Below are 27,436 nucleotides of genomic sequence, written 5' to 3' on the forward strand. Positions count from 1 at the left end.
TATTTAAAAGCAAAGAGCCTTCCCAGGGAATACCCCAGCATTGCTCTTCTCAAATTCATATCCAAGAAGCTTTTGCCTAAGTGCTTTGTTTGATACTACCTTTGAAAGTGCAACAGAAAAGACAAGGAATCAACAGATTACTTGTACTTGGTTTAAACCCTAAACTTCTGGAGGAGACTGTGATTCTTATGGTAGAAGAGGACAAGAGCTCTTCCACTCTATCTGTGGTTGTAGAATTTTGTAAGAAACACTGAGTAAACTGAAAATGTCCAGTCTTGAGATGATCTAGCACAACTCTGATGGAGTTTGATAACATATGACTGCTAGGTCACAGAAAAAGGATGCCTGAAATTCTGGGAGCACAAACAGAGGAGTTCAGTTGTCAAGTGCCATGGATCTCCTTCTTATCTGAAATTACAGCACACGAGTTATTTCCTCTGGATTTCCCTTGTTTACTCTGGGAGAGAACCAAATTTTGTTATTGAGAAAAAGCTGAACTCTGAGTATCATTCAAAACCTTTTTAATAGTTTCAGTGCCATATGCTCGTTATTTTATGTGTCACAAAGTGTTACCAATCAGACTTGAATGTACAATGCTCAGTTATGGGATCTGAGATTTTATTTTTTAAGTATTGGAGTGGACTGGGCTTAGCCATGCATCATCAGGCTGAAATTAATATGAATTATCTTCTAAATCCTTTGGAATGTTCTGAAAATCAGCCATCATCACTGATCAAACCTTTTCCAGTGTTTCTGGTTTGTGACCAACCTGCTGGAAAATGAGAGCCAGCTATGAGAACTGGAAGCTCAGTCACTCTTCCTCCTTCTTCATCTGTAAAGTTGTGACAAAACGGAAATTCTAGAACATCTTTGCTTTCTCTGTGTTGAAGCTTTACCTTAGCAAAGAGTAAAAAGAAATAACTTAAGCATCTGTTGCACTCTAATAAAACCTATAGCAAAAGACAAACTATTAAACAACTATGACACATCATCTCAATATTTAAAAATAAGAGGAGATCATTTTTTTTCTGAAATGGTTTTGAAAGCAGCCTTTTGAATGAAAAGGAATAGATACCTTTCCCAATTAGAGTTAATTAAAATGCTGTCAACATTATTGCTGTAGAGACTTCAGCAAGGGAAAAAAAATTAGAATTTTTCAGAAAGGTTCCTTCATGTGTCTTATTCACCCAGCATATGGAAGAAAAAGAAGTGTTGATATGAGCACATTTCAGCTTGTGAGAAATGTCAATATGCCACAATATTTTTCAGTGCAGAATGTTTTCTTATTCTAAGAGGAGAAAGAAAAATAACTGTTTCTGGCAAAAACTGAAAAACAGAAATTAAGAATGCTTTATGGCATATGTATGTATCAGTACATATGTATCATATGAATATATGGAGCATCATACCAAGTTTTTTTAATCTCTGTGAAATTCTGAGCATAAACTAGTGTTTATACATAAATTGATCCTGAGCTAAATAGCTTATTCTTACTATAAGAAAACATTAAAATAATTATATACCTTACACTGTAGTACTACCAGCTCCACGAAAAGATGAAGTCCAGTTTTCTAAGCTATTTAAAGATAGACCAGACAACATATTTGAAAAAAATATTGCAGGAAGTACCCCTGCTTTGAAAAGGGCAGAGATAATTCACTCATACAATTGCTCATGACCTAACTCACTAAAATGTCCCAACCTTAAACCCAGTAAGCAAAACCATCTTTGATTAGGAATTGTCACGGGGAGATGGTAGCATTATTTTGTCTTCAAAAGATTCTTACTATTTTTCCTTATGACAAAAACATTGAAAAGATTTTATTAAATGTACTTTGAAACATAATGTTAGCACAATTTCCCTTTCAGAATAATATCTACATTCCTGAGCAGTTTATTGAAACTCAGACTTCATTTACTGTGCTTTATTTTTTCAAGAATTGAAAGAAGGAAGAATAAAGATGTTAGCTATTACATGCTGCAGAAATAAAGCATATCTTAATTAATTTTGTTCTGAACATTATTTTATACTGATTTCAGTCTCTTCAAAAACATCAACATAATTATTTTCTAGTTATGGCTATAAGAATGAATTCTGAATCTAAATATGGAATTCAACCAACTACACCTTCATTTATTTTTGACAGAAGAGGGAAATCTCAGACTCTCTGGAGGTTGAATCTTGTAAAATCACAATAAAATAGTATAGAAATTACCACACTGACTCTAACTAGCAGTGTAAATACAGTGCTAACCTATATTTAAAACATATTATCCACAGTCTCCTATACTAACCTAGTTATTTCATACAAGGATTCAGCTAATTCTGCTATGGAAACCATGAAATAAGAGGGCATGTCTTCTTAAAACCCAAATAATTTACATGTATCCCAATGCAGGGAAATTTTTAATTTCTTTCTATACCTTGTCCTCCTATTTAAGGAGCATCTTTTCCTTACTTATATTAATGATGCTTTTTTCTATGTCAGTTTTGAGTCATTGTTCTGAGCTAATGAAGTAAAGCATACTAATAGATGTCACTGTTTTCAACTGCCAAGTTTCCATTCTGCATTTTATATTGTAATCCACTGTATCTTACAATACCTAAGAAGCAGTCTTAATTTTGATATATTTTTGGATGACTATTTCATCTGGCTACAAAGAAAAAATTAACAACCTGCCTACCATTTAAATGTCAGAGGGTTCAGCTCACTAATATCATGTATTGGACAGGAAAATTATTTTTTTCTCCAGCTTTTAAGGAGAGCAAACCATAAACATTATTGGACAAAAATGTTTCTGCAATTTGAAAGATTACTCTTTTCTTTGGAATTCTTTTTATTTTGCCAGTATAAAAAGATAAAGTTAATTTTTTTTTTTTTGTATAGTGAAGTGCCACGGCAATTTCAGTGTGATGTCAGATTTTAGCTTCAGCATCTTGGACATCAGAAGATTGTCACTTTTGCTATTCACTGCTTTTCTTCACATGCCAACTTAAAAGGCACATACTTTCATCAAAATGCATTTGTAGTGTCTAGCTTAGTTATTTGCCTTGGATCACTGAGTCTACAACATGTAACAGCCAATTTGGAGTTATGTGAATATTGCAATGGATGCCAGTGGGTACAGTTGTGAAAAGACACCACTGGATGTACTACATATGATGGCATATCTGTATATATGCCCTCGAGAAATCCAACCACGTTTACAAGATGTTTGTCACTCGTCGCTATCCTAGCAAGTGTTTTGAGCAGTCTCTGAAGTCATCATTCTACAAGTGGTGTAACTTTTGCACATTAAAATTTGCATAATTTTAGACAGAAATAACAACTGGAAGCAATAACCATAGAACATGGAAATAAAAACAAAATTTACAATAGAGACACAATAAGTGTTTTAGGTTTTAGTTTTCACCTCACGGCAATGCCAAGTCTCTCCTTCTCCAGCTTCTTCAATTTCTAGGCGAACTTTGAATATATTATTAAATTTTTTACTTAGTTCAATAGAAGTCTTGTAAATCTGTTCTTTTTTAAGGGATCCTTTGGGGAATATGACTGAAGTACAGGTTCCTTTTTCATCACATACAGTTAGAGACATTTTAGGGTTCATGGAACTAGAAGAAATATCACTAGTTGTAACAAAGACATCCCAAACCCCTGTTAAAACAAACAAACAAACAAAAAAGAAACAACAAAAAAATTATAGGGTTTGCAGAATATCCAAAATAATACAGCAATTTGTAACAGGCTGAATTAGTAAATGACTAGCAGCCCATTCCCACTTTTGTACTGAGCTCATATATTGGCATGTAACAGGTTCACTTACTGTCATTGATTTACTGAGAAACAAAGCTGAACACTAGCCCTTCTGTAGCAGTATCAGATCCTTTAGAGATGGGCCAGTCCAAGAGCATTGTGGGGTTAGACTGCCAGTTCCATGTTCAAGACTTATAAAGAGCCATGCCTATCTGCTGGGGTTTTTTCCCCCTTACGTTTCCTCTGACGATTTTAAATATTTTTACATACTATTCACCATTCAAAAACAGGATATTTTTTACTAGACACTCCTGGTTCTCAGGTTTGCCTTTGGGCTGGGGACTATTTATTCACATTAACTTTTCGATGATTTACTTAAATGAACAGGCTAAAATTTGCTCCATGCATATTATAAGAAGATGGTGATTAGATACTATGGTTCAGAGCTTGAGATGTGATACTTTTATCACAGATTACCACAATTATCATGACTGCAAAGTTTAAAACTTTGTCTATTTCTTCTGGGAAAAAGTGATTTTTGCTGGTGGATTAAAAATAGTCCCATATAATAGAGCACAGATTTGACTACTTTAGGAACCCAGGAAACACTAGGTGTTTTTACTAGATATTGCTTGAAGCACTTAGTCACTTAAGCATTATAAATTGATGCCTATAGGGTTTTTTATTTTTTTTTAATTTTTATAGATTTTAGAAGTATTTGTTACTGTAGTAAAAAAGCAAAAGTAATGTGTTAATATTTCTGACAGCTTCAGTTCATTGTTTATGTATCCTAACCCCTACCACATATCAGTAGCTCAAATTCTTCTAGCTGTTTAGATGTCTTTTCAAGGTAGAAAGCTGAATATCAGAAGGCCTGCAGAACAAGACATAAACAATAGCTACCCACCGTGGGTCTAAGAACACTGGAAAACCTCCAAGAGCCCTATGTGTGCTGAGCAAGACAAAAATGAAGAACAGAGGGTCCCATGACCCCAGACTCAAATCCTGAGGAGGTGTGACCAGGGGCAGGACAGGGCTAGATGGAGAGATGTGTAAACTGGGGACTGGGTGGACATTATTATAAAAACCATGGAAATCAGTGTTCATGGGGGTGTGTCATCGTGTATTCCTAAAAGCCCTAAGCCTAGACATTAAAGAATCTACCTTTTTATCTTATCCCAAACTAACTTGTCTCGGAGTCCGTTTTTTGGCATCTCTCACAGAATCAAATGAATGTAGAGTCCCCTGAATCTCTCAAGGACTCCAGACTGATACTAGGTAGGCTTCTAAATAATTTCTGTTACTCTGTGGAACAGATACTTAGTTAAACCTTCAATTAATAAGACATTTTTGAAGATCAAAAACTTGTACCCAACAAAAAAAATCTCAATGCTTTGTCTAGTTTTAATGTTTTAATTCATGAAAACAGAATATATGAAAAATTCAAGCTTTCAAAATCATGGTTCCGATCTTAAAAAAAATATGAAAATCTGAGTCTTGAGTCACCTGGGGTGCTGCAGAACTGAGCAGAAGTTTTTTATTAGCATGACTTATCTCTGTTTATGCAAAGCAAAACAAAGTATTGATTTGATAATTTCAAATAGCTGTTTTGTAAAACAGGTTGTTTGAGTAATGGAAACCATGACTTTCTGAGTTTATGTCCATAAACCTCCAAAGTTCACTTCCTAACCACAACAGAAAAGTCTTTGCCTCCTAATATAACTAATGCAAATAAAGCTTTATTACTTTAGATCAGATGAGGTGAAGGTAAAAATTTAGCACTCACCATCTGTAAAACCATCTAAAATTCTTCAAAATGATGACTTGATGAACAACCCTAAATGCCTACTGTTTTCACATCGATGAACATTAAATGTAAAAGAAACCAATTATATCCATGAAAAAATGGAAGTCAAATCAAAATTTATCATATCACCTGTGGCATAATCTAAGATGTTTTAGCCCTTTAAATATTAAGCCTTTAAACTTGATATCTAGATGCTCAGGAAGAGTGAATATGTCTGTTATGCAATGTGGGAAACACACCAAATTATGAAAAGTGGAAAGAGCGGGTTTTAATTGTGGATCTCAAGGACAGCGCTGGAGAAGCACCTTGAAGAGACCTGTTGCTGAAGTTTTAAAATTGTAGTTTTACTTGTAATAGGGGTTTTTAGTTGCAAAGTTTGTGTATCATCTCTCAGTCTGTTACCTCTTCCCTGCTGGGCTGTTACAACCACCACACCCTGTCCATTGTATCTCTTGGAGCTTTCTTTGTTCTCCTGATGACTCATCCCAGAAGTCCCATTAAACTGGTTTGTCTCCTCCCAGGCTGGGCAGCCTTCCCCCACACAGGGAACCCCGGGGATCTGAAAGCTCTCCCCTCTCTGCCAGCCACAGTAGGAGCCAAGGGAAACAAATCTGGGCTTGCCCTGCCAGTCCAAGCTGGTAAGCCCCATCTTTGGGATTCCCTATGCCTCGTAGCTGGAGTAGCAATTCCATTAGTTACTGTCCTAGTCTATCCCCAATCCCTGGTTTTCTATTGGTTATTACCCTCCGTTTCTCCTACTGGCTAGTTGAGGTATCTAAGACCCTTCCCCTTCCTGAGTTTTCACCCAATCCATCCCAGATCTGGCACCTTCCCCCGGAGAACTTATAAAAGCTGTGCGTATATCACAATAAACCTCTCTTTGCCCAGACCTCTACACTGCTAACAGTGTTTCCTTCCTCTTCGCCCTCTTGGCTCTAGAGGCAGGCAGAGACCTCTCCCTTCCTTCTAATGCAGCACAATACAGTATCATACCCTGCTGTAACACATAAACTAAACTGTATAATCTCTGATAAATTTGTCAAGATCCAGTTTATAATAGCAGCTTCCTTCCTTCTCGTACAGTAGAGCCAGTGTCCACATGCTCCAAGACAGACCCATCACTGGCCAAGGCTGAGCCCACCACTGAGAGTGATAGCGTCTCTGGGATAAGGTATTTAAGAAAGGGAAGGAAAAAGGACCTGCACAACTGGAACTGGAAAATGGAAGAGTAAGCAAATGCAAGAGAAACAGCTCTGCAGATCCCCAGGTCAGTGCAGAAGGAGAGGGAGGAGGTGCTGCATGTGCTGCAGCAGAGCTGCAGCCCATGGTGAAGACCATGGTGAGTCAGGCTGTCCCCCTCTGGCCCATGGGCAGCTGGAGCTCATGGTGGACACCACCATGTAGCAGGTGAATGTTTGAAGGATAATGTGGTCTCATGGAAGCCTGAGCTGCAGGACACTCCTGGCAGAACCTTATTGGCCTGTGGAGAGAGGAGCCCACACTGGAGCAAGTTTGCTCCTGAAGGACTACACCCTGAGGAAGGAACCCCCGCTGGAGCAGTTCAGGAAGAATTGCAGCCCATTGAAAGGACTGCCGTTGGAGAATTTTGTGGAGGACTGTCTCCTGTGGGAGAGATCCCATGCTGGAGCAAGGGAAAAGTGTGGAGTCCTCTCCCTGAAGAGGAAAGAGAGGCAGAGACATGTGAAGAACTGACCACAAATTCCATTTCCAATTCCCCCGAACTGCTGGATGGGAGGAGGTAGAGAAAATTGAGAGTGAAGTTTAGCTCACGAAGAAGAAGGGGAGAGTGTTTTTAGATCTGGTTTTATTTCTCATTGTTCTACTCATATTTGGTTGATAATAAATTAAGCTAATTTCTTCAAGTCGAGTCTGTTTGGCCTGTGACAGTAATTGCTGAGTCTGTCTTATCTTGACCAAATGAGCCTTTTACTGTGTTTTTTTTCTCTCCTATCCAGCTGTGAAAAAGAATGATGAGTGCCCTTGATGGGCACCTGGGATCCAGTCAGGTTTAACCCAAGACAAAGAGTGCTGTGCTAAAAATTAATTCTTTATTTCTTTCCCAGAAATCTTTTAATTCTGTCAGAATGGTATTAATAGACTGCTGAAACCCATTTTTTTATGACAACTTTGCTAGCTTAAATAACACTTTACCCTCCCCGATGTTTAAACCACTGCTAATTTTATAGATCACAGCTGTGTCCATTTTGAGCTTTTGATTTGCTATTCTGCATCAGTCAAGTCTTTTCAATACCCTTTCACAATAAAGACTTGCCATATTCTCAGTTATCATATCTTCTTTACATCTATTCCAGCTTGAACCAATCCTTCTGTACAGAGATGGCAACAATTGCACACAGCATTCATGGTGAAATATCAGTTTCTCTGTAGAGGTCATAATTCACTTTGATTTTGACTGAAAATCCCTCCATACATTGTGGAGTCACAGTAACACCATAGCACTTTACTGCCTCACAAATTATCCTGTGATCATACAACAAACCCAGGTATTTCTCATAGTCCTGCTGATGAATGTGTGTAGCAGAAATCATTATGAAACATGGCAACACAGATCAAATATTGCTTTTAGAATTTAAGGTACTACTTCACAATTTAAAACAAACAAACAAACAAACAAAAGCAACCAATGAAAATTGGGAATGTGTATCAGAATTGAGAGTTCAAATATCTAGTTGGGTTTACACCTAACTGTACCTAAGCTTTTTGCCACAGAATTCAGTTCTCAAAGTTTATCATTGTCCTAGTTACAGGAGCTGAGACCAGTTTATCACTGTGTGGGTGTAACCAAAACTGTGTATTCTACACCCTTTATGTCATTTCTCATGAACCTTTAATAATAGGTCATTGGCAGCAGCTGCCCAAGGCACACCTGACAAGCTGGGTGTTAGAGAACACTGGGAGACAGGGGAGTGCTTCTTTGTTTTCACATCAGTGTGTGATAACTCCCCTCTTGGGAGGCATTAGCACCTTCACACCCAGCCTGAGGGGTCATGTTTGCTAATGGGCCTTCACAGATTCCAAAAATGTCACGAGACTCACAGAATCAAATCACCAATTGTGGAACTCCTTGCCTTGGAGGCAGGTACTGGGCATTTCCACCTGAACCTAAGCAAAAATAATCCTCAGATTTTGGGACTTGAGGTACCACTTGTCAGATGCAGAGGAGGACCAGAAACTCAACAGGACTTCCACTTTCAATCAGACTGTGACCATCACCCTCACAAACAGGTCTTCCTTTCCCTTTAGTTTGTACTGGAGGGACAACATATAACTCAGCACAGGGGCTTATGACCACCATTCTCTTTGTGCCTCAGGGTGCTGGGTTATACCTCCGGTTTTAGTGGGTTAAACCCAATTTTTCTATGTATCATTGCATTTATTGTAATCTTTTTAGCAAATTGTAACTGAGTTGTAATCTCTTTTGAGTTGGGTTCATTTCTCTTGCTGGCTTACCTTTAAACCAGCACAACCACACAACTTCTTCATTTCCTTATAGTGCTCTCAGCTTTGTAGCACCAACAGATTTCATTAGCATCTTCATTCTCTGTTCTCTAGCTCTTTACAATTGTTCCTTTTACTGCTGCTTTTCACTTTCTTATGATTACCTAATTATTTCTGATACAGCAAATAAAATTCAGTACTGAAATGTAGACAGATTAGATATCATTACTTGTGTCTTACTGAACAATATTTCTGGAGTATCATCTTACTATACAATCTAGTAAAGTCATGGTGCCTTCCTTCTCATTTCCCGTTTGAGTCTATTATCTTAACTATTCTTTTCTTCAAATTGTATTATAAAACTTTTCATGTGAACAATTACTAGGTCTATATTCACCTACATTATGCTTTCGATGTTTTAGATGGAGGTATTACCTTTGCTATTGTCAAGTCATACTTTTTGAAATTTTAAAGTGTAATTTTCAAAAAATTAGTAATTTTTAAAATTGTTTTAAATCCTTGCTATTTTATCTGCCAATTCGTTTCCCAATTCTGTCCGTATTCTGGATGAACGACTACTCTGGTTTTCACTGTTTGACTATATGAAACTGGAAGTTCTATTTGCATTTTGGATTTGGAGATTTCTGATAACCTCATTCCCATTAGTACTTGTGTTTTTGCTCCCCTGGCCAACATTATTGTTCTTTAATGAAAAGAGAGATAAAGTATTCTATTTCTTTAGGGATTTTACCTGCATCATCTTCAATCTGTTGTTCCTCTGTAGTTACACATCTTTCCAGGTTCTTTTCATAAGTAAATGGTTGAAGAACCTTTACTATTTGTTTTCTTTTATAAAATCTGACTCAGCCTGGAATTTAGTAAGTCCCATTGTATCCATATAGTTTCTGATCCCTAAGGTATAGTGGTCTTTGTTGATCAGTCTTTTATTCCATTCCTCATACGCTCTTTTCTTACTTGTCATATAATTTCTGAGTTATTAAACACCCAGACCAGAAATGATTATCAATAGGTACAGAGCTGAATATTGATAACCATAGACTTGAAATTATGAGCAAGTCTGCACTCAAATTTTTGAGGACTATATGTGTGTGTGAAACCAAGGAAGGAATATTTTTGCACGTTTATATTCTGACACTAATGAAGGTGCATAAACAAGGATGCACATTATCAGTGAAGAAAGATGTAACAGACTTTGACCAGCCTTGGGCTTCTGCTCTAAATTACCCTCAGGAGAACCTTGCCTTGCTCTGTGGATTATCTAGGAATCACCTATGGAATCTACTTATTAGAGACCTAAAATACTTACAGTGGTGCAATACAGCTATTTCTTATTCTTAAATTGACACTACTCTAGCTGCTCATCCTAGGTTTATATTTTCATGGTATTCTGTTCTTCTCTTGCCTCAGAGATAATATTTTTCTATTTCCTTAGATGCCATGAGATATTCACTAGTGAACTAACTACAGGTGGCTAAATACAAACTGATTTTGTCTGCAATTATGTATAATATAAAACTCTTGGAACATAAAAGGAAATATCCATGAGCATAGAAGTTAATAAAGATCAGTTTAAAAAATGGCTGATATGGAACACATATTCACACCTTCAGATTAGTTAAACTTTACATAGCTTCGTCTACCAGTTCTGATTCAGATTTCATAAATGGACTCAAATCAACATTTTACACCTCTTCAAAAAAGTCATGTGAGAGTGCTAAGAAATCCAGCACCCAGGCAAAGCATAAAATACTTATGTTTTCAGTGTCTGAGTTTTTTCTGAATTTTGGTTGTTTTTTAATTAAACAATTTCTATTGGATATTGAGTTCAGGTCAACTAAATGTTTGCAAGAACTTGTGCCATTGATGTAAGTAAAAAAGAAAAGTGCAAATAAAAGCAAATGCTTTCTGCAAGTACATGAACATACGGGAAAATCTTGTTCTGCTAAAAGAGTTTTTGTATCTTTTCTGGTGATTTCATCACTGTTGCAGGAGCCTTCTGCTCTGCATTGACTGCCATATGGAACAACCTACCTCTTTCTGTTTCAGCTTTTTTCTAGCCTCAGCTGAAAACACAGTTCCTTCACTGCCTCCATCACCTAATATCTCCTTTCTGCTCTAGTCTTTCTTCCCTGAAATTGTAATTGTATTTACTAGCTCAGAGAAGTATTTAGAGAGACCATTTGTGTGAGAGATGCAATTCACACTCAAGATATATTGTTTCTGTACTTTGGTTTTAGCCTTAAAAACAACCAAAAATATTATGAATTGCAATTAAAACAAAATCTGAAAGGATTTTTGAGAATTTTGAACCTTACCATAAATCTTTTCTGTCAACATTCCATTCTTGACTTTCCCAAGAAGTTTCAATGTTCGTTCCATCTGTGCATCACCAACTCCACTGTCTAACCATTGTTGGCAAAGAAATACATGTTGGTCATCAGTCTTGCCTGATTCATGGATGATAATTTGGTCCAGGTACCATCCAGCTCCGTAACCCACATTATGGTGCTCAACAAGAACTTTACTTAACTGTCCAAGGTCTACTGCTTTCATTTCAGAGATACAAACCTGAGAATGCAGAGGCAAAAAGAGTAGCAAACTGAATCTTCCATCTGTGAGAAGATTGTGTTTGGAAAGACAGAGTCCTTTCAATGCTGAAATATTTTTTTCCTTTCTGAGAGTAAGGAAAGACATTACAGTTCTACCATTCATATTTGGAGACGCTGTTCAGAACCTATGTGGATCTTTGAATAAGTACATTTTTAATTCTTCATGATCACTGCAGCCCAGGCTTTATTATGAAAAACATCCCAGACTTTTGGGTAGAAAAAAACTCCTGATGAATAACTTACAGAAATCTCATGAAAACTAAAGTTAAACCCAATCCCTCATAACTGAAATAAAGGCAGTGCTTCAAGTATCAGGAGAGACCTGGTAAATTAAATTTTGGTTTAGATAAGGTATTTTATTTTTAAATATTTCAAAGCATTTTATATTCTAAGACATCCTATTTTTCAAACGGGAAACTCCGTATTATTCAACTCTGAACAGAAATACTGACACTGTTGATGACTGTGCAAACAAAGGAAGATACTGGCATTAGAAACTATAACTAAGGCTGTGCACGCATACAGGCAAGAATTGATGTGCTCTTCGGATGTAAATAGACATCTGGTTAAATATTGCTACAGCTACCAATAAACAAAAGCTAAATGGCAACTGCACTAGTGCATGTTGGGATGAATAAATTATGTGAGTGAGAGAATGAATGTGGTCTGTGTGAGAGATAATATGAGTGGGTGGGTAGATACATGGGCATGTGTGTGGGTGACATTAAAAAAACCCAGATGGATAGTAGAAACATACGCTATAATTTTTATTTGTTGCCAGCCAATTTGCCACTAGGCAGGAAAAAGCATGAGGATCACAAACAAAGGAAGAGATGATTTTCAGAAAGAATTATGTCAGCTGATCTATTCTACTTTGTGTCTCAGACTATTCTCTACAATGTGATCAGAAAAAGAAAACATCAATTATTATCTCTATCACAGCCTTAGGACTTCCAGCATTCTTACCTTGTTATATCCATAATCTTCTCAAATAGTTACCATGGCAAGTTAGACCCCTGCATTTAAAGTATATGTAGACCAAAATAGGACCTAGATGTGAGGAACATCTTGCAAATAAGTTTTTGAGAGTATTCATTGCTTTTTAATTTTACTCTTTGTAGTTCAAGACAAATATAATTTTCTTGTCAGTCTACATGACCCTTGACTTAGAGGAAATAGCCTGTATTGATAATATTCACGTTCCTTAACAGTGAACTCTGAGAAAAAGACCTATCATTAGTTTCATTCTTTGTGATAATAATTAACATTCATTAGACAACAGTGGTCATAATCGTCCATTGTTATCAATGAATTCTCATAATAGTACATTAAATTGCCTACTCCCTCAGCATTAGCAAGAATGGTTGATGTCATTGCATTTCTTTTTTTCCTTTCAGTATAAAGACATTTGGAACTCCATTAAACACACTACTGAAAGTATAATTAATGAAAGCCAAAAGCATTTTAAACAATTTTGCAAACCCATTTTACATTGTTTTCTTACACGTTGTTGCAATTTTCTGTGTTCCTAGCTTTTCCCTATATTCATCTCCTTTATCAGTTAAGAGAGATATTTTTTTTTCAAGTCTCAAGTTTCCTTAACTTTTTTTTCTTTTCCTGTTCATTCCATATTTTCCAGGGGTGTTGCTGACATAATCTTGTCTCTCAAGACAGCTTGCCCTTTATGTTCCTGTCTTTCACCTTCTATTCTTAGATACTCACACTAAAACCTCATTCCAACTTTTTTATTTATGTACTTCTATGTAAAAAGAATGTAAGACTGGTAGTAGCATTTTAGATTGCAGATCCATCTAGTTCAATATCGTGTTGCCAACAGCTACCAGTAACAGGCTTCTTGGGAAGAGTTGACAAACAGGGCAAGTATATAGTGATGCTTCTTGAATAGAAAGCCTCTCAGGCATTAGCAATGTATGTTTCAGATATTGCCTGCGTCAGAGATTGCATCTTTGTACTTAACAACTCTTGGTGGAAAGTTGTCTTCCATGACAATCTGCAGTGGCTTTTTGCATCAATATGGATTTTATCATCTGCAATGTCTTCTTCCAGAAAATAAAATGCATTAATTACACACTGCATAAAAAGTCACCTCTGTTTGTTTTGAATTTGCCACCTGCAAGTATCAATGAAAGCTCTTGTATTTCATGAGAAAATAGAAATACTCAGATTCTCTATGCCATTTTATATTTCTTATCTCCCTCATCCTTCCTCTCATTGTCTGTTTTCCAGGCCAAACAGTACTACTTGTTTGCTTCATTGTTCCTTGTATGGAAGATGTTTCATATCACTTGACATTCTTGCACTTTTTAAGACAAGTGAATCAGAACAAAACAAAGCAGCTATTATGCATCTGCACCAGAGAACTTACTTGGAGGCTTAACTGTATTTTCTGCCTTGAAGTGACTATTTTTTAACTTTTTCTAATAATTTCTATATGTTTTATCTCTTCTGTTTTCCTTTTGTTTTGCTTCTACTGAGCAGTGGTCTGACACTCTTGCAAAGCTCTCCTAATGGTAAGGTCATTTTACTGTTTCAGAGCCCATCATTTTGCATGCAAATTTAAGGGGTTTTCCCCCTCACAGCCACTGCTTTTCATTTAGCTACAATAAATTTAATCTGCCATTTTATTATCCATTCACTCTACATGAGGTTATTCTACAATCTCTGCCACCAACTTTCATATTACCTTAAATAGCTTAGTATCATTGGAATATTTTGTCATCTCACTGCTCAACCCTTTCTGAAGAAGCTATCACACAATGAAGAACATGAATACAAAAAAATACCTCAGCTGAAGAACACTCACTTTCCACAGCACAAAAACTGCTCCCTTAAAATAAAGGATCTGCTTGGGAAAACACTCAACACAGTGGCTCTGAATTCCTTAACACAACAGTCGCATCACTGACTCTGTATTAATGTCCAACTTGCAAGTGCCATGTAAAGGATTTCTTTTTAGACCTCTTTTCCAGATTATGTCACTGAATTTGTGCCTTTATGTCTTTTACCAACTCTTCTAATTGCCTCTAATAATTTGCCCTCAAAAATGCCAAGGGTTAACCTGTGTTTTTAATTATCCTGAAAATCAACATCAGATATCTCTTTGTATATTTTTATAGCCCAGTTTAGACTAGGACAGCAGGATTCTGCAAAAATAACATCTTACAAAAAAAAAAGTTTGCAAGAAATTGTAAGAAAAGGAAAAGAAAAACATGTCTAAATACTTTAGGTGGGAAGATGGGAAGACTATGGCTGAATTATTAAATATCTCCCAATATAAAGTAATTTCACTGGACACCAGGACACTAAATACTGCTATGAATCATCTAGCAATAGGTTATTGCTATGGAAAGAAGATATTAAGCATTTTTTTAAAGATATATTTCATTTCCTCAGTAGTAAATGAAAATGTAATTAAACTTCATTGAAATATATATCTATATGCTTACCTCTTTTCATTCTTGTTGAAACTATTGGTAATTTTCATTTTATAGTGCAAAATAAGGTATACAAGGAAGGTAAAATCATACATTCAGGTCATCAGGTAAACTAGTGACTGAGCTTAGAAATGAATATAAATGTTCTGCCTGGGAGTGTTTCATACATTATATCATGGAGTCCACTTAGAGCAACAGTTATCTGAAGATTGTACCTAAGCTAATAGACATTACATAAATAAGTAAAAAGAGAAGCAGAGGAGGTGAGGGCAAATTTTTAGGAAGGTTGCAAATGTAATATTGAAGAGTCAGAACAACATATAGGAATGTCTAAGTTGGATGATTAAAGAAACATTCTACGCAAGGAACAACACATCGACAACACAAGTGAGCAGCAGACAGAGGTCTATAAAAGCAGGAGACAAGCAAAGAGAAGGTGACATGGAAGAAAGTATTCACTGTCTTCCAATAAAAGACATGAAATGAGATTAAACTAGTATGTCAAAGTTTAATTTTGCATAGGTTGCAAATCAAGTACAGTTATACTGTCACAGAAGATTGTGGATGCTTATCACATTTCTAAAAAAGAGTCTATACAAATTCACAGAAGGAAAGATATCAGTGACTCTGGAACACAGTGATGCTATGGTTGGTTTCCAAGTTTCTAAGCTCAAGAATATATTTTGATATCATAAAGCAAGTGAAGGAAGAGTTGTTAAGGGCAAGGCTAGGAAAGCAGTGGAATATGTTGCCTAGGAAAGACATGGCATATCAGCTATGAGAGAGCACAAGAAATGGTATGAAATAAATATAGAGCATCCTGCTTTATTGTACAGGATAAACTGATCAATTGAAAGGTGTCTTTAAATCCTACCTAATCATACCTGGTCTGAGTCCAGGGTATGTGTGAATATGTTATATAGATGTAACCATTAATATGGTAATCAGCAAATGTTGACAAGAAAATCTCTCTTTGGATTTATCTTGAGCAGATAACTATGTTTATGAGCAACTTTACCTGTTTGCAATTCTATATATAAATGGATTCATTAACATATAGTAGCTAACACATTTAAAATTGTTCTTTCAACTCTGGCTGAACAAATCTTTTTTAAAAATACATTTTAAAGGAGCAGTCACAAGAAATAGGCCTACTATTTTTATACCAGATTCACAAAGAGCTGAAAATCAAGCCACAGAATTTTATCTATCATTGGATTTAGTTCCAGACTGTAAGAACAGTTACTGATGGTTTGCAGGTTTTAAATTTCTTGGTACATTAAGTATTCTAAAACTGTAATGCTAAATCAGGTAAAATGTCTATACTTAGTAAGCAACACATTCTTTCCATAGGTTACCAGAGTGCAACATCAATGCTTGTATTTCATAATTAAAAAGAAATATGGTATTGGAAAAAAAATAAAATACATCAAACAAACATGTAAGGAAAATAATTTAGTACTAACCTGTCCTCTTTCAAAATTTGAGTGCCTTAGTCGCCTTTTACAGGAATCTCCCTGCTCTCCAAATACTGTAATAAATACATCTGCATCGGTCCCTGATGCAGGCAATGTTCCTGTATGAATACTGATCAAATAAAGGACTTCTGCCATGAAAAATCAGAGACACAAGACATTACCAAGGCTGACTATTAGCACTGTAATTATCAAGCATTGTAAACAAATTTGGGTTTGGTAAAAGATTAATTTCAAGACCAAGGAATTAAGTTACAGGAGTTGACATCTGTTTTCTGAATTTCTTATAGTTTCCTTGCTACCTCATAGCACACAGTAGAGCATTAGAGACGAAATGTCCTTTATGCATCAATGCAACAATCCATGCTTGCACTAAAGATATCCTAGCTCTGAACGCTTATCCAGTGGTCACTGAAATCATCTGAAAGAATCACACTGATTTTTTCAGGCATTGTAAAAAGCCTGGAGTTTTTGTAGGAATTCATGGTATTAAATTGAATTAGGATTGTCCAGTCTATTTTACCAAGGGAAAAACCACAGACATAAGAAATTAAATCCACTTTTTGTTCTGGATCAGCTGAAGTGTGTTTTAATCTCACATTTTATACAAATATGCATTGTTATTATTATTCTTCACCACAAAGGATGGATTGCCATGGCTTCTGGCTGATGAGTTATATCGTACATATTCCTTGAGGCAACATGACAGAGGAACAATTTTATGGGTTCTGTGAAGAATTAAATGTTATAACAGACTCGCTAGATGTATTTCCATTTGCAGTCTAGCCTTCAGTTAGATATTATGTGCAAAAACTTTTAAATATTTTAACTAAGTCTTCTGTTCATAGAGTATAATAAATGAGAATTCTTTTCTAAATATTTTATAAAAGGTAATCAGAACAAAGGAAGATGTTATCATATTTTAAACATAATGATGAAATTGAATAGGGCTTCTGAGGCAGAAATGGCGCTTGAGGAAACCTCAAAAAAGATTCCATTTTCTCTTTGTGATTCATGCCATTATGACTTTGCACCTGCTTTTTTTTTTTTTTAAATCTGTGATTTGGTCCCTCACCAAGTGTAAATCAGTCATTTTCTAAAAAATGCAATGGAAATATGTTAATTCAGCTTTGTGCATTTTTCAGACTTTTTAGGTATGTGCGTGCATTCACTCATGCATTTATTTTTATTTCAGCAGCATACCCCTGAGTGGTGGCTGGTCTGGCCTGACTGCTGCTAGCTCTGTTACAGTGTCAGATCCATCTTCTCCAAAGAGACATGGGACTTCAGTATAGAAGCCCAACTCTTGTTTAGTATCCAGGTCTTTTAGCCGAAGCTGCAGACAGGATCAGAGAAAGAAATTAATTTATTTGAATTATTTAATTTCTTATTTCTATCCCAATAGAAACTGACATTTCTTTCTATTGCTAACTCCTGCACCAACTTTATAAAAGCTACCTGATTCTGCATAAGAGTTACAGCAGTTGCTGCAAGCTGCTAATTCTGCAGCTTGGTGTTTATAGGTGTATCCTTCACTGCATATCAACACAAGCATAGGACCCATTTGTAGACAACTGATGAAGGAGACATTAAATTGACCCGTATGCCCTTGCAATTTCACAATGGCAAAGGAATGAATACAGTTACATCAATCTTAATAGCATATGCCCATTTTGCAAAATCATTTGCTTTGCTACTTTTTATTTATTTAAATAAGACTTGCGAGATCTCAGCCATGATTTCTAAAGCTGGCAGAAATTAGGTGTCCAGTGGTCTGCAGGGCTCCCTATGGAAATAAGTTATTTGAAGAATGAATTTCAACAGAAGGTGCAAGACCTAAGTCCAGTTTCATTCCACTTGGCTTTAAATACTCATTGGAGACTGAACAAATTGGGTTCCAAGTTTGTAGACTGAGAACCTCCAAGCCAACTGAGGAAGCACAGCCCTAGGACCCCACACGTCCTAGCTACTGAGATGTTCAGTGTGGAAATCAGATTCACAGGAGGGCAACTCAGATCATGAACTCTATCCAAGGTCAGGTTATAAAACACATACTGAAAATCTATCAAGTATATGAAGAAACATTTCTGGTAACTATTACAAGCAGTATTGAACATAAACAAAGTTAGTGACTGCAAGGTTGAAGGAATGGTTTCATCAGCCTTTAGAATCTCTTTGTACAGAAATAGTAAATCCAAGACATTTAAAACAAAACAAAATAAAACAAAAACTTCATTTCATCAAAACAATAAGTAGATGAAATTCTTAGGCAGGAATTCCCAAAACTACTGAGGTGACTTCATACCACTACTGACACCAACTGCAAGAGCAAAATTTTGTACTAATTGTACAGAATTCACATATCAGAGTTTGGAAATCCTGAGTGCAGATTTCATCACGTAGATTTCAAATACAAACTTTGAAATGCATAAATATTTATATAATTGAATGATATTATTTAAATTATCCTGAATTTAACAGGCTTGCTCTTAAAAATTTTGTCAGACTGTCTTGTCCTTGAGTTCATAGAAATGTTACAACCAAGTATTTTTTATTATGCTTATGCATTGTGTCCAGTGATTCACAAGATCAGTCACAGGACTTCCTGATGAAAGTAAACAATTTCCTATGACATTTTCCAGAATTAAAGCATTAATTAATTGAATAAATGGTTGTTTTGCTTAGATAGTATTAAATTCCACTAAAAACACAGCCCATTTTTTGCACTTGCAATAACTGAATTTTCTGAAACTATATGTATAATTTACTCTAATACAAAAATATTCTCCCTAACTTCTATCAATGTATACAACTCTAACTAAATATCAATACATATCACAAACTCCTATTTTTACTAAAATTGCACTAAGGATTACCTGCATATGCAGGCAGACAACCTGATGAAACTAGTGATAAAAAAGAGGTGTGCAAATTTAAGCAGAGTTTGGCCTTAAATTGAAATGTAGCTGATAAATTCTTGTTAGTTGTAAGATTATATATAAATGTGAACATTATTTCCAATTCACAGAGTATTTCTCTATTCTATACAAAAGTGAAAAATGGTTTTGCATTTCATTTTGGAAAGGGCTATAAACTATTTTTGCGCAACAAAAATTTCTCATTCTACAGTACATAAATTTTCAAAAGTTACAGAAAAAACATCATTTTAGCCAAGGTTATATAATTGTGCACACATAAGTGTGCAGAAGAGTTTCCTGCAGAAAAACTCTGGCACTCTGAAGTACTTCTGTAATAGCAAAATAGAGAAAACAGCAAGTGGCAAAGGAACGTAGGAATTTTGTCTCCTTTTTAGCCTAGTTTCATCTGTAATCTGTGTTTCAGAGAAATTTCTGAAACTTTGGATATTACTTTTTTCACTTCAGAAAAAATCAAGGAAGGAAATTATTTTCCACTGGGACTGGATCTGACCACTGATCAATAGTGAGTTTACACATACTGACTGCTTCTTGTAGTCTTTCTGTTTCTACATAACATCTCTGGTTTTTTATTGCACTATAAGAGTCCTAATAGAGTGAAACTGACTCATTACATTTGAAATTATGCTTCCATGAATAAATAATTTATGAATAGACTAATAAATTAGTATTGGATGTTATCAGCATGCCAATGGCACAGGCAATATATCTTATTGTGACTTATATTGTGGATTGAATGTGCACACCACTAGAAGAGACTACATAGGTCTATAGCAGCCTACTAAATTCTTGTAGATTGTATCAATTTATAGCTACTAACAAACCAATTATTAAGTAACTTAACATTTTTCAGAAAGTTATCATGGAAAAGAACACAGAAAGCAAACTATTACATTTATGAATTTTCTGCCATGTTTTGAGCCACCAGGTCTCGAGGCTGAAATCTTACATTACACAATCATACAACTACTAAAGGTAGTGTTCACATATTTTTGGAATGTTTTATCAAATGGCTTGGAGATGCATATTTAAATTGAGATATTTTATTACCTATTCTTTCCATTCTTGTAGCCTAAACTGAGATTATAAAATTAGCTGACACAGAACAAATCTGGGGAGAAAATACGAGCAGGATAAACTCCTCCTCTATCTACAGAGGATCTTATAAAGTAGGCCTTATTGTTCCTTTGAGTACCACAAACCCATTCACATATTAATCTGGAATGCAGCTGTTTCTAGCATTTCCCATCAGAACAGTTTCTGGAGTGTTTATGCATTTAAGGAATCACCTTTAATCTTTCAAATACATACAGTACATTCACAGTACTCTGTGGCTCAGTTCAGGAAAATATTGTTCTACTGACTTCAGAATAATTCAACACTATGTTCACAATCGTTTTTTGCCTTGCCTATAGGTAGAACTCATTGACACAATGTTTCTTTGAATTAACCTTCAAGCTTAAATTTTAGCTATACTTTTAAATTCTAGTTGTATTGTAAGATTGACAGCATTAATTCCTTTCTCCATTCCTTTTTATGAGAGTTCTTAAATACATATTAAACTACAATCAGATATTTAAGGCCCACTGATGACCAAATTGTAAAGAATAAATACTAAACTATTAACTTAATTGGCTTCCAAATGTAGGTTGCTCTGTGTCTGGAGACCGTCAGTATTTCCATACAGGGATTAACATTTCCTAACATCAGCAGAAAACACTGCCTTCCATGTCACAATTTGTTGTTACAGTAAAATCAAAAGTGAGCAATTCAGATCTATAGGAAAACCCTGTGAGACTTAGCTATCAGCCAGAAGCATCAAGGAGCTCAGCTGCTGCTGGCTGGTAGGGAGGTGGTTTACTCCCCAAGAATTCACATAGTAGGAATTCACAGGACTCTGCAAGGGCACGAAAACATCCAGGATGAACTAATATAAACATGGGACTTGTGAGAGATAGGTTTTAACCAATTGAAGTATCTGGCGTGGTAGTGTGTAACTCTTTTAGTCAATAAGCTGTAGTCCTAACCCTGTATAAACTGTGTGCTTTGGGTAATAAAAGGTCTTCACTATAAACTTCATAAGCTTGTTGGTGAAGTCCTTTCTCTCCACTGTTTATTTTTAGTTTACTTTAACAATTAGCTATGCAGAATGGGTCTGCACATCAGTGAATAGCTACAGCTACATGCACTTCAGTAGATGCAAACAAGGTATATGTACACACAAAGAGATCTGGAAGCTGCAGGCAGTCATCTGGAGGTACCATGCAACGGAGGCTAGAGATGCCTGCCTCTGCTACTGTGACACAAAGTGAAGCTAACCATCTGTCTTTCAACAAAAGTTACTTACTGGTATGTTGAAGAATATTGCAAGTTTAGATGTACTGTATTTGGAATACCTTGTGAATGTTAATTCCTCTTCTCAGGGATGGACCAGATAACACAAAGGAAACTTTTGTTATATCTCCAATATTACCAACAGTCAACTGTTAGGAAAAAAAAATTAACTAAACATTGACTCTTCAAAGTCAGGTAAAAAGATAAATACAATAGTTAAAAGCACTAGTCAATGATACTAATGTTAGGGTGAGGAAGACCTATTAAGATTGCAAGTTAATTTGGACTCATGTTTGTCTCATAATTTATGTTTACTTTTAACTTTGAGAATTGACTGAAGAGGCCAATACACCAAAAGCAAGAAAACACATGACTGGTTCTGTATTTTCAAGCCAAATTCACATTATTTTTTCCTGGTTTTTTTGTCTACATCCTCTCCATCACATCTTCAGTCTTAAACTGGAACTGAAATTTTGAACTCAGGATGATTCTTATTCCTGGTTATTTGATGATTCTGTTCTCAGTTATTCCAATGCTCAAAAGAAAGGCTGGTTGGTTCCATAAGTTCTGTCATATGCTGCTACTTGTATCTTTTCATCTTGCATCAATTAAGCAAGAGATGTTTATGTAGCTGTTCTGCAAAAGATGGGTAATGAGGGTTTTTTCCCCATGTTTAAGAATAAAAACCTTTTGAAAGGAGTGACCAAGGTTCATACACCTGTCCAGAAGCTGCTATTAACTTTGTATGCAAACTATGAAATTGGTATTTGCTCAGGCACAAGCTCATTACAAAGAGACACAGCTTCTAAGTAGTGAAAACAGATTAGTTGAGGTTTGAGAAGCAGAATGTAAAGGAAGTATGAACAGCTTCATCACTGATTGCCTTACTGTTAAGGCCTACTAGTCTTAACTCCAAGTTAATGAGGTTTTCACATCAAATCTGGCATTTGCTCAAAAGAGATTTACTAAGTCATATGTATTAGCCCACAAAAAAGAAGTTCTCCAAGCTCTATTTATTTGAGACATGGAGGTATAAACATTAACACTGACCAAAAAAATCATTCCCCACAACTTCATACACATTGGCTACAATTTTTATTTTAGTGAAACTATTTGGTAAGACCTTTGTGAAATAAAAAAAGAAACCAACCATAAAAGGATTATCACTTAGATTTTGAACTTTCTGTGCAGGGGATTTCCCTTTTCTTCCAAATGCAACAACCTGAATGTCAGGTAAAAGTTCTGGCACTTGCGTACAGTGCACCCATGTTTGCCATCGTCCTCTGCTTTTCATTTCAAAATTTTTCATAAGAAGGGATGTCACAGATGTTTCTGCAATAAAAACAAATGTATATTCAGAACTTGTGCCTAAGTTATAACGCAGCATAAACCAAAAGATACAATATTATATTGCCTGGTTGTGCTGGATCTAGCACAGGCAAGTCAAGCAATAAAGATGCAAACTCCTCATTATACATGTTAGTTCTGTGGAGGGGTAGAAAACCAGGTCATCTACTACACAAATCTATCTCACACTCCTGCAGTGGCCAGGAAACAACTGCCAGAAAAGATTCTTTCAATACTGCCATTTCTGTATCTTCCATCCCAGGCATAATTTCTTCCTCCTTGTTTTCAAAATACATGATTCACTTTGGTACAGGTGCATGTCCCTCATCTTTGAGGTATCAAAGCTCAGTTCTGCCTACAGTGTGAAGTAGCCTTATACCAGTTGCATTCTGCTCTGCCAAACAGTAGTGATTTATGCAAATGAAGGACATTTCTGTTAGAATTACCTTTGAGTGGAATTGCCACTTCTACAAAATCCTTCTTGGAACGTTTATTGATCCAGTCATTGTGAACGAAAACATAAGCAGCAAAAGGGTAGAAGACTTCTTTTATAACAATTTTTTCCAGGAACCATTTATCTTATTGAAAATAAACAGCAAATTGTTAATTTATACCTTTTAAGCAACAAAACATTCTGTGAACCCAGTCATAAGTTTCTATCTTTGGTAAATCAATGGTGTGGGGTTTTTACAAACTTCTTAAGGAAATAAGACTTCTGAAAATATATTTGAGTTGTGTGTGCCTATGCTTTTTTCTGTTCCACTACATTCCAAAATATTTAAGAAAGTGAAGTCTTTGTGTTTTTACAGATCTTGTGAAATTAAACACAGGGATAGACTTCTTGTAATGAATTTCAACCATCCCAAAATATAAAAAGGTTTCATGAGATCTTTAGATACAGGAAGTACCCCACAGGAAATCACATTATCAACATCCTAAAGTGAAAAGAATCGGGATTTCTACATTAGCCATCAGAAAACTCACACAACACACAACATTGTAGTGACATTCCACACTAATAAGGCACTAACTTCAGGTTAAAGATCTTTGTGTTGATTCCTTGTAAACAAAGCATTTGAAGAGTCAGACCTCTGAGTAAACTTGGTTAGACTTCAAGTCTTGATGAAGGTAATGAAAGTTTTAAAGTTACCATCTAGGAAATACATGGGAAATAGTCTCCCAATTAGTTTTTCTGAGTCTAAAATACATAGTCAGTTTATAATCTCGTTTTTTTAAAAAAATCATGAAAAAGCAAGAGACTTGGTTTATCGTACTTCAGGAGGATCTTATCTCCATTTTCAACATTATCTCTGCAGAAGTAGAATATCTGTAGATTCTCTGTTCTGTTGCCTTTAAAAAACAATGGGCCAAAATTGTAACCAAAGGATTGTATAAAATACCAATTCATGACTCTCCTTGCTGTTGCTATTCATTTTTAAAAAATAAGCAATTTTCTTTATCTCTAACAGCTGCTGTGGAGTTGGAAGGAGGATGAGGAAAAATGCTGGATTTTTATCTGCCACTCAGCCTCGCATACACAGTATTCCTTAAAAAATATGCATGGACTAGAAGAAAAAAGTTATGAGACCAGAACAGCCTTTCTTCTCTTTTTCACTTCCCAATCTAACGAACTAATTTTACATTCTTATCTATCTAGAAGCATTTAGTCCTGAAAATATGTATTTTTTTAAATTATCCATTATGTAAAAATGGAGAGGAAGACAAAGACCACAAATTTGCAAAAGCATGATGTCATATTGATTCCTGAATAAACCCCCCTGACTGTATGCTGACTGTATGTCTTAAAACATAGTAACTATGGAGAAAAGTTTCACATAGAATTTTGCCATTTTACATTTTCACAAGGTTTCCTAGGAATTATTTGCACTGATTAGTAAAACCAAGCTGGATCTGGATACTTGACATATATAATCAAACAGAAATAGTGAACAGCAGGAAATTGGGAACAAATTCATATTTTCTAGAACTTAAAAAACAAAAAAACCCAAATAAACAAAAAAAACCAAAAACAAAACCCAAAACTTGTGATTTTTAATATTAAATTTAAGGCACTTATGAACTTCTAGGATCTCCTAAACCTGATAATTTACATTATTATTACCTGACATTAACTCAAAAAATTGCTGACCTTTTTTTAGACTTTTAAATCCAAGAAGAACTTGATTCAACTTTCCAAGGTATACTGACTTAATTTTGAAAACATCCACCTGCAATATGAAAATAATAAAAATCATTTGTCTGCATTTGAATATTTCTCAGTTTAGCCTTGTGTGTCTGGTCATTGTTTTGTATCTCAGTAGAAGCAAATTTAACTCATTTATGGCTTTTCATTGCCTTTGAGTTCATAATTAAACATTACATGCTGTAACTGATCTTCTCTGCTCCAGCTAACACTATGAATTATGAGTTTCAGAATGCTGCTGTATTCAATAGGAATTTATTTTTGAAACATCAGATACACACAGTAGCAATAAAGTGTTCATTTCTAGTACTTTCATGGACTGAAATAACCAAATCAGATCAATTACTAGAGTGTTGAAAGTTATTTTGATGTGAAACCTAATTCCTAGTGAAACTGGTGAATAAGAAGTGTCTAATAATTCTGAAAATCTGAAGCAATTTCATTTTCACTAAAATTCACAGTTAATTTAGGGGGAATTAGGCATGTAAATGGGGATGAAGTGAATGGTATTTGTGAAGGTTTCAACCACTATGCTATTGTGATAAGGTTTCTCATTGAAATCATCTCTGTAATAGGTCAAATTTATACATAAAACAGACCTGAATGATTAATAGACTTCATGAAATCTTTCCTCTTTTCCCTACTGTAAATCTTTATAATGTATTCATCTTCTTGCATAAACATGTTCATCTACTTCTTTGCAGAGTCATATTCATAATCAGTGGGAAAACTCACGTAGCTATGCACATTGATGCTGGAAACACACATTACTAAAGAGTGTATTTTTTGGCTCTTTTGACCTAGGGCTGGAGAAATGGGACTTGCATTCATCTACTCTTCTGGGAAACCAGCTGTGAAAGTAAATCTCCGTAACAGTCTTATTTTGTGTGATTTCATGAGCTATCCTGCTGTAAACAGAAGCAGTTGTCTTGGAAAGTTGAGTTGAAAATGCAAGTTGAATACAACAATGCAGACTAGTTTGAAAACAAACAGTAAAACACTTTATTGTTCCCATAGTTGTATGGTCCCCAAAATTCACACTATCTGTGAGTTCATATTAATGATAACAATCATGTAGAAAGAAAGAGGAATTACTAAGAACAGAGCATTAGTCATTGGAGGGAAAACTGGAGTAAAGAAAACTGTGACAGAACGAATCCAAACAATTGTTACTTGAAATCTTTTCTATAAGCAGAAGATTAGGGTGTTATAGCCCAGGATATAGAAAAGCCCTTTAGGATTTCAGAGGAAGGATTTATGTTCTTGAACAAGCCCATTCAAAAATAGACACAGAATCTGCATTATATAGAAAAATCCTTGTGAATTTGCAGATGAGTTGCATTTCTCAAAAAAGTGAGAATTCACAGAAGCCAAGTGCTATTGTTCACATATTTTTCTATAGAAGTTTTATTGTTCAAGAAAATGTAACACATTGTTAAAAAATAAAGAATTTTTTAAAAGGTCAGGAAAGTTCAGCGTTTTGAAAGAAACCAGAATAAGACCCTCATTCAATCTGTACTGATACTTTGCCCATTGTATCTCTTAGGTACTACATTTAAGACATACTATATAGGACTTATCTATATCATCAAAAAGAGTCATCTATAACTGTTCCTACATTACTCCTTCAAGCAAGATGAAGCCCTACTATTCTGTTATCATTATTTTCAGATTTTTCTTGTGAAGTCTGAGCTATGAGTTTGATCAGTTCTTGATGAACATGACATTGAACACATATATTCTCTTCCAGAATGGAGAAAGAAAATAGAGGAAGACAGAGGACATAATGACTAAGGGTTGGTCTTGTTTTCGTACAAAAATATTATATCTTTCAGAATCTTTGAAGATAATTAGAGAAGCAGATAAAATAAACAGCAAATTTATAAAGAATAAATGAAGCATATCAGGGGCATATCCCTCTAGATTTATGCACCAGAGAAGAAAACACTTTGGATTGGCTGGCAATAGCGAAATACTCTCTCCTGCTCTCCCCAAAAGAAGATTTTTATGTACT

General features: G+C 35.4%; 1 protein-coding gene across 7 annotated transcripts in view; it reads right to left on the reverse strand.

The window, feature by feature from the left end:
* Positions 1-27,436, reverse strand: part of RP1 (RP1 axonemal microtubule associated) — a 184,016-nt gene that overhangs the window by 35,649 nt on the left and 120,931 nt on the right. For 4 of the 7 annotated variants that reach the window (XM_071554517.1, XM_071554516.1, XM_071554518.1 and 1 more), the window contains 9 exons: positions 25,369-25,447; positions 23,666-23,797; positions 23,023-23,204; positions 21,935-22,021; positions 17,806-17,938; positions 16,594-16,733; positions 11,379-11,631; positions 3,415-3,656; positions 770-896 (listed from right to left, as the gene is read on the reverse strand). In XM_071554517.1, the coding sequence (XP_071410618.1) occupies positions 770-896; positions 3,415-3,656; positions 11,379-11,631; positions 16,594-16,733; positions 17,806-17,938; positions 21,935-22,021; positions 23,023-23,204; positions 23,666-23,797; positions 25,369-25,447 (1,375 nt within the window). Of the gene's footprint in view, positions 1-769; positions 897-3,414; positions 3,657-11,378; positions 11,632-16,593; positions 16,734-17,805; positions 17,939-21,885; positions 22,022-23,022; positions 23,205-23,665; positions 23,798-25,368; positions 25,448-27,436 lie in introns of those variants that run through there. The other 3 variants (XM_071554519.1, XM_071554520.1, XM_071554521.1) reach the window with 3 other exon arrangements.

This window comes from Pithys albifrons, chromosome 4, assembly GCF_047495875.1.
Source record: "Pithys albifrons albifrons isolate INPA30051 chromosome 4, PitAlb_v1, whole genome shotgun sequence".
NCBI lineage: Eukaryota > Metazoa > Chordata > Aves > Passeriformes > Thamnophilidae > Pithys > Pithys albifrons.